At 42.5% G+C, this 17107-nt stretch overlaps 1 protein-coding gene across 1 annotated transcript; it reads right to left on the bottom strand.

Annotated features, from left to right (window-relative positions):
* Nucleotides 1-734: 734 nt before the first annotated feature.
* On the bottom strand, nucleotides 735-2305 carry LOC123058118 (blue copper protein 1b). Its single transcript, XM_044480941.1, has 2 exons — nucleotides 1929-2305; nucleotides 735-1462 (listed from the first exon to the last, which is right to left on the bottom strand). Exons 1-2 carry the CDS (start codon nucleotides 2122-2124, stop codon nucleotides 966-968), a joined length of 693 nt encoding a protein of 230 aa, XP_044336876.1. The 5' UTR covers nucleotides 2125-2305; the 3' UTR covers nucleotides 735-965.
* Nucleotides 2306-17107: the final 14802 nt, after the last annotated feature.

Raw genomic sequence — 17107 nt, 5'->3', positions numbered from 1 at the left:
AAACTAAATTAAAAGAATCTGATTATTTTGCAACAAACATTGACGATTTGTCTATACGTGTAAACATTTTCATGAAGATAAAACATTCCTAAATGGCCTCGGCAGAAAAAACAAAATTGATGCTCTAAAAGGATTATTTTTTAAAAGCATTTGAAAGCATTGATTCTTTTACCGAACATTAGTTATGTTTTTTCTTCAAAAAAATTGCACATATATAGCCAATTATTCAATATTTGTTGCCAAAATAAAATATAGTTTTTTTAAAAATATTTCTTCATTTTACTGTTCACTTCAGGTACATTTGAGCTCGTGAGCAGAAAAACACTTTCTCTTAACAAAGTATTTTAACACTTCTACATGAAGCGGGGGAGGATTTGTAACACGCAACCCAAAAGTCTAAATTAAGTTCCGTTTTCATATTTGTGTTTCTATCTTTCAATTTTCAATCTTTTCTATCTTTCGATTCGTGTAGCGTGAGAGGCTTTCGATTTTCAATCTTCCCTATCTTTTGAATCAAAAATTTAAATTAAGTTTTGTTTTCATATTCATGTTTCTGGTGACAAGGCCTTTCAAATGAGATTCATTTTAAATACGTTTTGACGAGTTTTAAAAGTTTCTTTAAGTTTCAACTTCTGAAACATGTATGTGCGACCGACAAAATCATTTGTTTTAGAACCTACAGCCAACAAAATAGCAAGCTTTAAGTTTCAACTTTGAAACTTGATACGAGTGACTGAAAAAAATCATAAGTTTCAGAAAATAAAACTTGTTATACCCTCGTGCGGGAAACCACGACTTTTTGGGTCGTGACTCGTGAGGCCATCATGCAGCTGGCGCTGCTGGGCAGGTGCGCGTCCTTGCGAATTTCCGTACATGAAGCTACATCATTATATTTGCAAAAATAATAAACCTTACAATTTAGGTACGACAAAACGAACCAGCCGCTAAAGCATCATGTACAGCTTTTATACTTGCACCGCAAAGAGCACACTGAGAGCCATGATCAGGCCAGCCCCCAAACTGGCTAGATTTAGAGTAGAATCCGAAGTACTGGTACTCGTCTCGTCATCGGAAGCACCGGTTTCCGACGGCGTGGAGACGTTCTTTGGGTGGCTGAAGTCGAAGGCCGGCGCCCTGTCGGCGCTGTCGGGTCCGGCTGCTGGCCCTGGCGCGTCGGCCACCGGCGGCCTGAGGTCCGGCGGGAGGCCTTGGCCGTGTGCGACGGCTATGGCGAAGCGCTGGCCGTTCTCGCACTGCTCGCCGTCGTAGTTCCCGGAGAAGAAGTACGTTCTGCCCTCCTTGAGCAGTGGCACGGCGGCGGTGACGGCATCCTTGCTGAACTCCGGCGCGGCGGCGGACCAATCGACGGTGTCGTCGAGGCCGGAGTCGTCGTAGTCGCAGCTCTTGTACAGGGTCTCGTTCCGTGTCTGCACCACCGAGTGATTCTTGTCCGTGTTGAATACTGCATCACGACGGACACGCGAAACGGTTAGTTTAACTTTTGCAGCGTGAGAAACGGTTGTACGAGCTGGGAAAACAGAGGCCGTGATAGTAGTTGATAATGGCCATCGGTTGCTGTAAAAAGATGAATGATCAATGATTGACAACAGATGTACACCGTCGTTTCTACTATAACTGTTCGTGACTGGCAAAGCGACCAGGCAAATGGAGCATGATGTTGCACCTTTCACCCACGAGCTAGCCATGTGCACGTACAGGGAAACCGATGGATAAACGCAGCTGCTTTCGATACCTAGCTAGGGGCCACGCTAATTGAGCGTCGAGAAGAGCAGAGAAGTCTCACAGGCCGACTGAACTTGGCAAAGCGAACGTGGGCCTTAAAACTAGAGACTTCATGGACGATGCGTACAAGGTAATAAGAGCGATCGATGGATGCAGCTAGAGCATGCGACTGTGTGTATACTCACTGAGAAAATCTCCGAGGGTGAAGTTGTAGCCTTCGGCCCAAGCCTGGTAGTCGACCGCGAGGCCGTCGTACCAGCCCTTGTCGTCGCCGACGGTGTAGTTCTTGTACGCGTCCACGGCGGCGCGCGGGTTAGCGGCGCCCAGGACGGCCACCGCCAAGGCGACGACGAGGACGCGCCGGCTGCAAAGCTGCAGCATCGCGCGCGATCCGAGTGGCCGCAAGAGAACTGATGATAAGAAGCTAGGGCCGAGCTGTTGCCGCGGGAGAGATGCTCTTGTGACGGCCGACAATGCGCCGTGGGCTGGCTAGCTGCGCATATATCTTTCGGGAGTTGGGAGCTGGGAACTTTATAGCCAGACTAGAGCACGCACTGATGGAGTGGTGGGGAGGGGAAGCATATATTTTCATGGCGTGCAGTGCTGGCGCGGTACCATGTGTGTCGGCAGGGCAGCGAGGCGGTTGCTTTGCGTCCATCTGGTGGCATGTGAGACTGATGAATGGTGATGAAGACCGATCTCCGTTTCTGTTGCGGCGTCCTGTCACCGCACCCGATGCGCGCCAGCCGGCCAGCTCCAGTTCCAGTCCCCTCCCCCCACGACGGCAGACATTGTTCTCCAATTCATCACTCGTACACGTAGTAGTATAACTATAGTGCGTGCTATGACGCGTGTAGCAGAAAAGAAGGATAAAATTAGAGACGAACGAATAAAGGTCGCCATCAGCATAGGCTTGACCAGCAGCTCTACTTGTCTGATTGTACAGTGCTCCATCTTTTAGTGCGTGTCCTAATTATTATATACTCCTACAATATCTTTACGAGGACAACTAACATAACATGTAACCAAATGATTGCCAGTTCTTGTGAGTGACCAAGTGCTTTCTGTTGGCCAATCGGTCCGACTCCAGGTGGCGTATCTGACTTCACCACTATTATGTTTTCAGGATTAAAAAGGGTGGAGAGATGGCTGGACTATGACAGCTAACCATCTAACGGTTATCCGTGATTGTTCAATTCAACCAAGGGCCGGTTGATGCCGATACCCCATCTGCCATATCGGCTATTCGACTGGAAAGTATCAATGACAACATTTATCATATCAAAATTGATAGGCTTGATTTTTTTTTTCTGAACAAAGAAAAGATTTGTCATTTTCATTAACCATGAGGAAGAGAGTTGACTAGTTCATTAGCAAAAAACTGAAGAAGAAAAAAGTGACACCTCGCTATTTGGCATGCACAAAAAAACGCCACATACACTATTGTAGAGAGCATTGTCGAGGCTGCACTGATGTCGGTGTCATCACTTCTCCTGAAGCAAGCTAGGCCGATTTCACCATAATGACCACCGACAAGCTAACACAACAAAGATCAAAGCAACATGAAGATCCATGCCAAGCGATTAGCCACACACGCTAGCAGCTAGGCAGCTCTGGATCCAAAAACGATCAACAACGAAGAACAACGCTAGGTTGGTGCCACAAAAGATCCTCAACTGCGGCACTTGTAGAATGGCATCGTTATTGTAGGGACCACTCCACCCTGCAGCTCCAACTCCACCACAACAAACAGACCACAACGGCCCTATGAATACACCCAAGAGTGGGCTACCGCAATCTTGCCACATCCCCTCCCTCACTCATCCATACAGTCGGTGCCACATGCGTCACCAATGGCCAATCACGAGTTCCCCCAATCGGAACCAACTCCAGAACAGTGTCCCCAATAGGAAAGTAAGGCACAAGTGTTGCCACCTTCTGACCCGGAAATACCATGTCGGTGTTTCGTAAATCAACAATGTTGTCGAGCAACAACGAGTTTGTTTAGAGGAGCGTGTGAGCAACCAATCGAGATGGTAAGGTGAGACAAGGAGTTTACCCAGGTTCGGGCCTTCCAGAAGGAGGTAAGACCCTACTCGTGATTTTTGTATTTGTATTAATCGAGTGCTCACCAGCGATTGAGAGGATCACCAGAGAGAACTGTTTCTTGGGTTACAAGTTCTCAGCCTCGTAGCAGAGAGGATGGAAATGGTGGAACTTGAAAACCCTAGCTCTAGGATGATCTAAAATATTGTGGATCCTCGTCCAAGAGGATTCGTAGCACATGTTTTTTTTGAATACGCAAAGATTGTGTATCTTTTCATTGATAGAAGAAGAGTGACACCATGAGATTACATACACTCATGTAGCCATGTGCGCTAGAGGCTTGGCAATGGGTGTTCGAGTAAACAACTGAAAGGGGTTGCTCACTCCCTAATAAAATATCAAAGGGATAACTCTCGGGGATGATGTTTTTTATCCCGATGGCGCCGGCCTTGGCCCGTAGGCGCGCCTCGTCCTTCATGGTGGTGGTGAGTTGGGAGACCGATGGTTGATCGTGGTCGAAGATGCATCGTTGCAGTGTTTCCATATCCACCACGTGGTGAGGATGATGAGGGATGCAAGTCCCTTGCGAGCAAAGGCTGGCGCTTGGTCGAAAGATGTGGCCCACCAAGTCTAGAAGGATGTGGCACCGTTAGGTAAGTCAGTTGGTGCTCTCACCCAACTAAGGACTTCATGCCATATCTTCCTAGAGAAGGAGCCGTCCATAAGAAGATGGTGCATCTCCTCTGGCTCTTTGTCGCATAGGGCACAAACGTCGTCGTGAGGGAGGCCATGGCGTGCCAGATGGTCTGCCTTCCAGCAACGTTCTTACATCGCAAGCCATATGAAAAACTTGATGCGGAGCAACGCCCAATGTTTCCAGGTAAGCTTGTTATATAACTGATCGAGATAGGGTTACATAGTTTGGTCAATTTTTCGACAGGCTCATGCCCCTACATCCTCATGGATCGTGCCAGGCGTGTTGTCCATCCTTTTCGTGTCTCACAACTTGGTGCCCCACTTCGGTTATTTCTAGGCCCGAGATTCTGGCTCAACGCTCGGCCGTGGCGCCTAGGACCAGCCCGTGTCGGGGCTGGGCCCACGGTATGTGACACCTTTGTCAATAGCTCCATATTGCCGCGTGATTACTTCCTTTAGTGATCCAAAAATGGAGCAGAAAGGATTCTCGCATATTTCCCCAGAGGTGACCCTAAGTTATCGAACCCACAGGAGGACGCCCCCCTTTAAGCTAGGGTCTCTAGCAAACTTTTGTTAAGGAAACAATTCTAGCTTTTGATCAGATCAAAATCAAATAACCTTGAGCTGAACACTTATAATAATAATAGGTACGGGTATGAGGTCTCAATGCTTACAACCATGTATTAGTGTTGGGACCAAATATGATCTTAATTTGTGCACTGGAAGTCACCCATCGAGATGTGCTTATTATGAACAAAAGTGGGGGATGTGTCCAAATTATGTCTTAACGGGCACGCGTCCTGCATCAAGAGTAAGTTGTACAACCGAAGGCCCTATCCATCTTGCGGGGTTGCCTTGATACGTCCATTTTGCATCATGCTTTTATATCGATATTTATTGCATTATGGGCTGTTATTACACATTATGTCACAATACTTATGCCTATTCTCTCTTATTTTACAAGGTTTACATAAAGAGGGAGAATGCCGACAGCTGGGATTCTGGGCTGGAAAAGGAGCAAATATTAGAGACCTATTCTGCACAGCTTCAAAAGTCCTGAAACTTCACGGAAGTCAATTTCAGAATATATAAAAAAATACTGAGCGCAAGAAGTTCCGGAGGGGGGCCACACCCTGCCCACGAGGGTGGGGGCACGCCCTACCCCCTGGGCGCGCCCCCCTGCCTCGTGGCCCCCCTGGCGGCCCTCCGATGCCCATCTTCTGCTATATGGAGTCTTTCGATGAGGAAAAAATCATAAGCCAACTTTCGGGACGAGACTCTGCCGCCACGAGGCGGAACCTTGGTAGAACCAATCTAGGGCTCTGGCGGAGCTGTTCTGCCAGGGAAACTTCCCTTCGGGAGGGGGAAATCATCGCCATTGTCATCACCAATGATCCTATCATCGGGAGGGGGTCAATCTCCATCAACATCTTCACCAGCAACATCTCCTCTCAAACCCTAGTTCATCTCTTGTATCCAATTCTTGTCTCCAAGTCTAGGATTGGTACCTGTGGGTTGCTAGTCGTGTTAATTACTCCTTGTAGTTGATGCTAGTTGGTTTATTTGGTGGAATATCATATGTTCAGATCCTATATGCATATTAATACCCCTCTGATTATGAACATGAATATGCTTTGTGAGTAGTTACGTTCGTTCCTGAGGACATGGGAGAAGTATTGCTATTAGTAGTCATGTGAATTTGGTATTCGTTCGATATTTTGATCAGATGTATGTTGTCTCTCCTCTAGTGGTGTTATGTGAACGTTGACTACATGACACTTCACCATTATTTGGGCCTAGAGGAAGGCATTGGGAAGTAATAAGTAGATGATGGGTTGAAGCTTAAACCCTAGTTTATGCGTTGCTTCGTAAGGGGCTGATTTGGATCCATATGTTTCATGCTATGGTTAGGTTTACCTTAATACTTTTGTTGTAGTTGCGGGTGCTTGCAATAGAGGTTAATCATAAGTGGGATGCTTGTCCAAGTAAGGACAGTACCCAAGCACCGGTCCACCCACATACCAAATTATCAAAGTACTGAACGTGAATCATATGAACGTGATGAAAACTAGCTTTTCGATAATTCCCATGTGTCCTCGGGAGCGCTTTTCTCTATATAAGAATTTGTCCAGGCTTGTCCTTTGCTACAAAAGGGATTGGGACACCTTGCTGCACTTTATTTACTTTTGTTACTTGTTGCTCGTTACCAATTATCTTATCACAAAACTATCTGTTACCTATAATTTCAGTGCTCGCAGAGAATACCTTGCTGAAAACCGCTTATCATTTCCTTCTGCTCATCGTTGGGTTCGACACTCTTACTTATCGAAAGGACTACGATAGATCCCCTATACTTGTGGGTCATCAAGAATCTTTTCTGGCGCCGTTGCCGGGGAGTGAAGGGCCTTTGGTAGGTGGAATTTGGTAAGAAAAAATTTATATAGTGTGCTGAAATTTACTGTCACTTGTTACTATGGAAATTAATCCTCTGAGGGGCTTGTTCGGGGTATCTTCACCCCGACTAGAAGAGCAAAGAGTTGCTCCTCAACCTATTGAACCTACTGAAAATGAAAATTTCTACTTTGAGATTCATTCGGGTATGATAGAAAAACTGCTAGCTAATCCTTTTGCAGGAGACAGAACAATGCATCCTGATGAGCACCTAATATATGTGGATGAAGTTTGTGGATTATTTAAGCTTGCAGGTGTGCCCAATGATGTTATTAAGAAGAAGTTCTTCCCTTTATCTTTGAAGGGATATGCATTGACATGCTATAGGTTATGTGATGATATGGGATCATGGAACTACAAACGATTGAAATTGGAATTTCATCAGAAGTTTTATCCTATGCATCTTGTTCATCATGATTGCAATTATATATATAATTTTTGGCCTCCCGAAGGAGAAAGCATCGCTCAAGCTTGGGGGAGACTTAAATCAATGTTATATTCATGCCCCAATCATGAGCTTCCAAGAGAAATAATTATTCAAAATTTATATGCTCGGCTTTCTGATAACAATCGCACCATGCTCGATACTTCTTGTGCTGGCTCTTTTATGATGAAGACTATTGAATTCAAATGGGATTTATTGGAAAGAATTAAGCGCAACTCTGAAGATTGTGACCTCGATGAAGGTAAGAAGTCAGGTATGACACCTAAGTTTGATTGTGTTAAATCTTTTATGGATACCGATGTTTTCCATAAATTTAGCACTAAATATGGACTTGACTCTGAAATAGTAGCTTCTTTCTGTGAATCTTTTGCTACTCATGTTGATCTCCCTAGGGAGAAGTGGTTTAAATATCATCCTCCCATCAAAGTAAAAGTAGCTGCACCTATTAAAGTTGAAGAAAAGACTGTCACTTATAATGATCCTATTGTTCCTACTACTTATGTTGAGAAACCACCTTTTCCTGTTAGGATAAAAGATCATGCTAAAGCTTCAAGTATGGTTCGTAAAAGCAATATTAGAACCTATACACCTCCTGAGCAAATTAAAGTTGAACCTAATATTGCTATTGTTAAAGATCTCTTGTCTGATAATATTGATGGGCATGTTATTCATTTTTGTGATGAGACTGCTAGAATTGCTAAACCTTGTGCTAAAGATAAACATAGACCTTTGGTAGGCATGCCTGTTATTTCTGTTAAAATAGGAGATCATTGTTATCATGGCTTGTGTGATACGGGTGCTAGTGCTAGTGCAATACCTATTGACTTATACAAAGAAATTATGCATGATATTGCACCTGCTGAGTTAGAAGATATTGATGTCACAATTAAACTTGCCAATAGAGATACTATTTCACCAATGGGAATTGTTAGAGATGTTGAAGTCTTGTGTGGGAAAACTAAATATCCCGCTGATTTTCTTGTTCTTGGTTCCCCACAAGATAGCTTTTGTCCCATTATATTTGGTAGACCCTTCTTGAACACAGTTAATGCTAAGATAGATTGCGAAAAGGATGTTGTTACTATTGGTTTAGGTGATATGTCTCATGAATTTAATTTCTCTAAATTTCGTAGACAACACCGTGAAGAGGAATTGCCTAGTAAAGATGAAATTATTGGTCTTGCTTCCATTGCTGTGCCTCCTAGTGATCCTTTAGAACAGTATTTGCTAGACCATGAAAATGATATGTTTATGAATGAAAGAAGGGAAATAGATGAAGTATTCTTTAAACAGGAACCCATCCCGAAACACAATTTGCCTGTCGAAATCCTAGGGGATCCTCCTCCACCCAAGGGTGATCCCATGTTTGAGCTCAAACCGTTACCTGATACTCTTAAATATGCTTATCTTGATGAGAAAAAGATATATCATGTTATTATTAGTGCTAACCTTTTAGAGAATGAAGAAGAGAGATTATTGAAAACACTGAAGAAGCACCGTGCTGCTATTGGATATACTCTCGATGATCTTAAGGGCATTAGCCCCACACAATGTCAACACAAAATAAATTTGGAGAAAGATGCCAAACCAGTTCGTGATCACCAACGACGGCTGAATCCTAAGATGAAAGAAGTGGTAAGAAAGGAAATACTGAAGCTCCTTGAGGCAGGTATAATTTATCCCGTTGCTGATAGTCAGTGGGTAAGTCCTGTCCATTGTGTCCCTAAAAAGGGAGGTATTACTATCGTTCCTAATGATAAAGATGAATTGATTCCGCAAAGAATTATTACAGGTTATAGGATGGTAATTGATTTCCGCAAATTAAATAAGGCTACAAAAAAAGATCATTACCCCTTACCTTTTATTGATCAAATGCTAGAAAGATTATCCAAACATACACATTTTTGCTTTCTAGATGGTTATTTTGGTTTCTCTCAAATACCTGTGTCAGCTGATGATCAATCTAAGACCACTTTTACTGGTCCATTTGGTACTTTTGCTTATCGACGTATGCCTTTTGGTTTATGTAATGCACATGCTACCTTCCAAAGATGCATGATGGCTATATTCTCTGACTTTTGTGAAAAGGTTTGTGAGGTTTTCATGGACGATTTCTCCGTCTATGGATCCTCTTTTGATGGTTGCTCAAGCAACCTTGATCAAGTTTTGCAGAGATGTGAAGAAACTAACCTTGTCTTGAATTGGGAGAAGTTCCACTTTATGGTTAATGAAGGTATTGTCTTGGGGCATAAAGTTTCTGAAAGAGGTATTGAAGTTGATAAAGCTAAGGTTGATGCTATTGAAAAGATGCCATGTCCCAAGGACATCAATTAAAGGTATCAGAACTTTCCTTGGTCACGTCAGTTTTTATAGGAGGTTCATTAAGGACTTCTCAAAAATTTCTCAGCCTCTGACTAATTTATTACAAAAAGAAATACCATTTGTTTTTGATAATGATTGCGTAGAAGCATTTGAAATACTTAAGAAAGCATTGAACTCTGCACCTATTGTTCAGCCACCTGATTGGAATTTACCCTTTGAAATTATGTGTGATGCTGGTGATTATGCTGTAGGTGCTGTTCCAGGGCAAAGAATTGATAAGAAATTAAATGTTATTCAATATGCTAGTAAAACTCTAGACAATGCTCAGAGAAATTATGCTACTACTGAAAAAGAATTTTTGGCAGTTGTATTTGCTTTTGATAAGTTCGGACCTTATATTGTTGATTCTAAAGTAACTATTCACATGGATCATGCTGCTATTAAATACCTTATGGAAAAGAAAGATGCTAAACCTAGACTTATTAGATAGGTTCTCTTGCTACAAGAATTTGATTTGCATATTATTGATAGAAAGGGAGCTGAGAACCCCGTTGCAGACAACTTGTCTAGGCTAGAGAATGTTCTTGATGACCCACTACCTATTGATGATAGTTTTCCTGATGAACAATTAAATGTCATAAATGCTTCTCATACTGCTCCATGGTATGCTGATTATGCTAATTACATTATTGCTAAATTTATACTATCTAGTTTCACATACCAGCAAAAGAAAAAAAAATTCTATGATATAAGACATTACTTCTGGGATGATCCACATCTTTATAAGAAGGAGTAGATGGTGTTATTAGACGTTGTGCACCTGAGCATGAACAAGAACAGATCCTACGCAAGTGTCACTCCGAGGCTTATGGAGGACACCATGCTGGAGATAGAACTGCACACAAGGTATTGCAATCCGGTTTTTATTGGCCTACTCTCTTCAAGGATGCACATAAGTTTGTTGTATCTTGTGATGAATGTCAAAGAATTGGTAATATTAGTAGACGTCAAGAAATGCCTATGAATTATTCACTTGTTATTGAACCATTTGACGTTTGGGGCTTTGATTATATGGGGCCGTTCCCTTCCTCTAATGGATATACACATATTTTAGTTGTTGTTGATTACGTTACTAAGTGGGTAGAAGCTATTCCAACTAGTAGTGCTGATCATAACACCTCTATTAAGATGCTTAAAGAAGTTATTTTCCAAGGTTTGGAGTCCCTAGATATTTAATGACTAATGGTGGTTCACATTTTATTCATGGTGCTTTCCGTAAAATGCTTGCTAAATATGATGTTAATCATAGAATTGCATCTCCTTATCACCCACAGTCTAGTGGCCAAGTAGAATTGAGCAATAGAGAACTCAAATTTATTTTGCAAAAGACTATTAATAGATCTAGAAAGAATTGGTCCAAGAAACTTGATGATGCATTATGGGCCTATAGAACTGCATATAAAAATCCTATGGGTATGTCTCCATATAAAATGGTTTATGGAAAAGCATGTCACTTACCTCTCGAGCTAGAACATAAGGCTTATTGGGCTATTAAAGAGCTCAATTATGATTTCAAACTTGCCGGTGAGAATAGGTTATTTGACATTAGCTCACTTGATGAATGGAGAACCCAAGCCTATGAGAATGCCAAATTATTTGAAGAAAAGGTTAAAAGATTGCATGACAAAAGAATACAAAAGCGTGCGTTTAATGTAGGTAATTATGTATTGCTATACAACTCTTGTTTAAGATTTTTTGCAAGAAAACTTCTCTCTAAATGGGAAGGTCCTTACATTATCGAGGAGGTCTATCGTTCTGGTGCCATAAAAATCAACAACTTCAAAGGTACAAATCTGAAGGTGCTGAACGGTCAAAGAATCAAACATTATATCTCAGGTAATCCTATAAATGTTGAAACCAATGTTATTGAAACTGTAACCCTGGGGGAATACATAAGGGACACTTTCCGGAATGTTTCGGACTCCGAAAAGGAATAGGTATGTGGTACAGTAAGTAAACCGACCCCAAAACAGTTCTAATGGCAATTTTTCTCCATTTTGGAATATTTAGAAAAATAAAAAGCAGTCCGGGAAGGACACGAGGGTGGAGGGCGCGCCCTACCCCCTGGGCGTGGCCCCCAGCCTCGTGGGCACCTCGTGCGCTCTTCGGACTCTGTTTTCTTACACGTCACGTATTTTGGTCGGTAAAAATTCATTATATAACCTCCCGAAGGTTTTGACCACCGTATCACGCAAAAATCTCTTGTTCTTGTTTCGAGCTGTTTCTGCCAGGGTTGTCAAAGCTAAGCATCATGTCGTCTCCCTCCTCCTCCAACAATGAGGGCAACAATGCTTGGCTAATGAAGATAGAGCTGAAGAGAGAAGAACCCATGGAGATCAACAAGGATGAAGGGATTAAGAAGGCCACGGGGGACCAAGTTCCGACAACAGAAGAGATCCTTCAACTTGATCACAATCTTCTTACCCCAACTGAGATCGAAGCTTTCAAGATGATTGAGTTAGCTCGTATATAAAATAAGTATCTCACACGTGAAAATATTTTGTTGAAGGAGCATATCATCGCACTCAAAGGCATTATCCGCAAGTTAGAAGACCTCCTACGCTCGATGTGCGACTATCCATCATCACCACCATCTTCTTCACCAACAAAAGAGATATAATCACATGGGTATGGGCACTCCCCTTGGCAACTGCCAAGCTTGGGGGAGTGCCCCGGTATCGTTTCACCATCACTTTTATCTTTACCGCTTTTCTTAGTTCGATCCTTTTGATAATATTTTGATCTAGTAGAATAAAAGTTCTTAGTATGATCTAGTTGTGAGTTTTGCTTTATGATCCTTCTATGTAATCGAGTCCGTGAGCTATATATAATAAAGATTAGTGTTGAGTCAAGGGCTTGCTTATTTTGCCATAATCTTGAGTGAATAAAAGAAAAGAGAAAGAAATAAAAAGAAACAAAGAGATCATATGGATCTTATGGAGAGTAATGAGCTCACATAGAAAGAGTATGATGAATAAAAGTTGTTGAGAGTTGACAAACATAGTTTTGGTCATCGTTGCAATTAATAGGAAGTAATAAAGAAAGAGAGGTCTTCACATATAAATATACTATCTTGGGCATCCTTTTTGATTGTGAGCACTCATTAAAATATGACATGCTAAAGAGTTGACGTTGGACAAGGAAGACAACGTAATGGGTTATGTTTTCTTACATCTGAGATAAATTATATTGTCATGGATCATCCAACATGATTGAGCTGCCTTTCCCCCTCATGCTAGCCAAATTCTTTGCACCAAGTAGAGATACTACTTGTGCTTCCAAACACCCTTAAACCAGTTTTGCCATGAGAATCCACCATACCTACCTATGGATTGAGTAAGATCCCTCAAGTAAGTTGTCATCGGTGCAAGCAATAAAAATTTCTCTCTAAATATGTATGACTTATTAGTGTGGGAGAAAATAAGCTTTTATACGATCATGTGATATGGAAGAAATAAAGGCGACGGACTGCATAATAAAGGTCCATATCACAAGTGGCAATATAAAGTGATGTTCTTTCGCATTAAGATTTTGTGCATCCAACCATAAAAGTGCATGACAACCTCTGCTTCCCTCTGCGAAGGGCCTATCGTTTACTTTTATCTCCTACCTTGCATAAGAGTCATGATGATCTTCACCCTTCCTTTTTACATTTTATCTTTTGGCAAGCACAACATGTTGGAAAGATCCTGGTATATATGGTTAATTGGATGTGAGTTTTCATGAACTATTATTGTTGACATTACCCTTGAGGTAAAATGTTGGGAGGCAAAACTATAAGCCCCTATCTTTCTCTGTGTCCGATTAAAACTCCATACCCATAAGTATTGCGTGAGTGTTAGCAATTGTGAAAGACTATATGATAGTTGAGTATGTGGACTTGCTGAAAAGCTTTTATATTGACTCGTTCCTATGTTATGATAAATTGCAATTGCTCCAATGACTGAGATTATAGTTTGTTAGTTTTCAATGAAGTTTATGATTCATACTTGAAATTGTGATTGAATTGTTACTCTAGCATAAGAGATCATATGACAAGAATTATATAAGTTGCTGTTCTAAGAATGATCATGATGCCCTCATGTCCATATTTTATTTTTTATCGACACCTCTATCTCTAAACATGTGGACATATTTTTTGATTCCGGCTTTCGCTTGAGGACAAGCGAGGTCTAAGCTTGGGGGAGTTGATACGTCCATTTTGCATCATGCTTTTATATCGATATTTATTGCATTATGGGCTGTTATTACACATTATGTCACAATACTTATGACTATTCTCTCTTATTTTACAAGGTTTACATAAAGAGGGAGAATGCCGGCAGCTGGGATTCTGGGCTGGAAAAGGAGCAAATATTAGAGACCTATTCTGCACAGCTCCAAAAGTCCTGAAACTTCACGGAAGTCATTTTCAGAATATATAAAAAATACTGAGTGCAAGAAGTTCCATAGGGGGGCCACACCCTGCCCACGAGGGTGGGGGTGCGTCCTACCCCCTGGGCACACCCCCTACCTCATGGCCCCCCTAGTGGCCCTTCGATGCCCGTCTTCTGCTATATGGATTCTTTCGATGAGGAAAAAAAATCATAAGCCAGCTTTCGGGAGAGACTCCGCCACCATGAGGTGGAACCTTGGCGGAACCAATCTAGGGCTCTGGCGGAGCTGTTTTGCTGGGGAAACTTCCCTCCGGGAGGGGGAAATCATCGCCATCGTCATCACCAACGAACCTCTCATCAGGAGGGTGTTAATCTCCATCAACATCTTCACCAACACCATCTCCTCTCAAACCCTAGTTCATCTCTTGTATCCAATTCTTGTCTCCGAGTCTGGGATTGGCACCTGTGGGTTGCTTGTAGTGTTAATTACTCCTTGTAGTTGATGTTAGTTGGTTTATTTGGTGGAAGATCATATGTTCAGATCCTATATGCATATTAATAACTTTCTGATTATGAACACGGATATGCTTTTTGAGTAGTTACGTTTGTTCCTGAGGACATGGGAGAAGTCTTGCTATTAGTAGTCATGTGAGTTTGGTATTCGTTCGATATTTTGATCAGATGTATGTTGTCTCTCCTCTAGTGGTGTTATGTGAACGTCGACTACATGAAACTTCACCATTATTTGGGCCTAGAGGAAGGCATTGGGAAGTAATAAGTAGATGATGGGTTGCTAGAGTGACAGAAGCTTAAACCCTAGTTTATGCGTTGCTTCGTAAGGGGCTGATTTGGATCCATATGTTTCATGCTATGGTTAGGTTTACCTTAATACTTTTGTTGTAGTTGCGGATGCTTGCAATAGAGGTTAATCATAAGTGGGATGCTTGTCCAAGTAAGGACAGTACCCAAGCATCGGTCCACCCACATACCAAATTATCAAAGTACCAAACACGAATCGTATGAACGTGATGAAAACTAGCTTGACGATAATTCCCATGTGTCCTCGGGAGCGCTTTTCTCTACATAAGAATTTGTCCAGGCTTGTCCTTTGCTACAAAAGGGACTAGGCCACCTTACTGCACTTTATTTACTTTTGTTACTTGTTGCTCATTACCAATTATCTTATCACAAAACTATCTGTTACCTATAATTTCAGTGCTTGCAGAGAATACCTTGCTGAAAATCGCTTATCATTTCCTTCTGCTCCTCGTTGGGTTTGACACTCTTACTTATCGAAAGGACTATGATAGATCCCCTATACTTGTGGGTCATCATGCCTCGATAATTAAGATTGCAATAATTAGACAAGAGCTTTGGGTGTTTAATGACCACACCTCTTGAATCCTCAGAGATAGGATCCATGTTATCATACTAAATCCTTCTATCACTAGTGTTGAGAATAACACTTGATGGTCTCCCCTCCCTTAACTTCTCCATGGCTCGCTCTCTATGAACTTGGGTACCTGCTGGGATGAACAACGTAGATGATACAAGAGACATCTACAAAACACTTTTGTTTCACACATACATGACAAAATATAGAGGGTGCAAGGATCTTGCCTCAACCCATACCTTGTTGAACTACTCACACATGGAGATCAGATCACACAAAGAACACATCATGGCGATGAATTGATTGATAATATGTCTTACAATGAATGTCGTGTGCAATGCATGATTACAAGTATGATCTACTGGACGGAGAACTATGGTGGTGATGGTGGCTATGGATATAGAAACAGCGGCGGCTAGGGTTGATGGAGATGGATGAGAATGACTCTTTCCTGGCTTTGCTCATGGATGTTCTGTTGACATTTTGGCCTCGACCCCTTTATAAAAGTTGTTCAGGTGGATGAGAAGACTCGATTTCCATGCCATATGACCACTCATGCGAGCGGTCGCGGTCGCATGGAACATCGTCTTTTGCTCTATGGCTTCTAGTGTGCCTCCTCCTGATTTCTTCGATGTCCTCCTTCACTACTTTCCATTGTCACTTGATTTCGTCCATATTTGGCCCATTTACTATAGAAACACAATAAAGAGAGGATTTTTGGAATCCTATGCATTCATTAGTCATTAGAGCCAATATCAGATCGAATACTCGGGTTAAACAAATGGTATAGGCGTGTAAATATCACTCATCACCGTGCAACTGTCTCGTTGAGGGAATGAACGCGGCTTATCGGGTCCCATTGTAGTTAGTGTGGCCCCGTCATTGCCTTATGACTCATGCTGCAGCTGTGTGTAGTGCCATATCTGGTCCGCCATGATGTGAGGGGAACTTGGTGCCTGATGCCGCTCTGATGGACGATGACGAAATGGCCGGTGTGATGTGCTCACTACCGTCAAATCCTAAAGTCAATGCAGCACCGACATCCTTGCTCACGTCACCAACGCCATGAGTGCAACACATGTGGCCACGCCTGAGGGAGCAGCACGCCGGATATCTCTGCTGTAGATTGCTCCCAACCGTGTGCCGCCTTGGGCCAGCGGTCCTCACATCGTCGCCTCACCGAGTAAGCGAGCGGAAATATAGGGGAGGTATAAAATGGTCTAGGGTTCTAATACATGAGCCAATTTTGTCCTGCATGGAAGAGATCCGCCGTCCGATAAAATCGGGTGGTCGGCATCACTCCATGAACTTAAACAGGCTCTTGGAGTATAAGAGCATCTCCAACGCGGACCCTCAAACCGTCTGCATGCGTTTGGACCCCGTGGTCTGAATGTGTTGTGCCATCCAACACGGGCATGTATCGGTCTGCTCAGTGCTTCGAACGCTCTTTTTCCCGCGAAACAGGGACAAAGTTGGGGGGCTTTGCGAGAGTCCGAACATCAGCCACATAGGACTCCGACGGCCCCGACCCACTAAATCCTCCTCCAGATCCCATTTTCTTTCAACCCACACTTT

The sequence above is a fragment of the Triticum aestivum genome, chromosome 3A, assembly GCF_018294505.1.
Source record: "Triticum aestivum cultivar Chinese Spring chromosome 3A, IWGSC CS RefSeq v2.1, whole genome shotgun sequence".
Lineage (NCBI taxonomy): Eukaryota > Viridiplantae > Streptophyta > Magnoliopsida > Poales > Poaceae > Triticum > Triticum aestivum.
The sequence above is the reverse complement of the archived record's forward strand: the minus strand, read 5'-3'. Positions and strand labels throughout refer to the sequence as shown.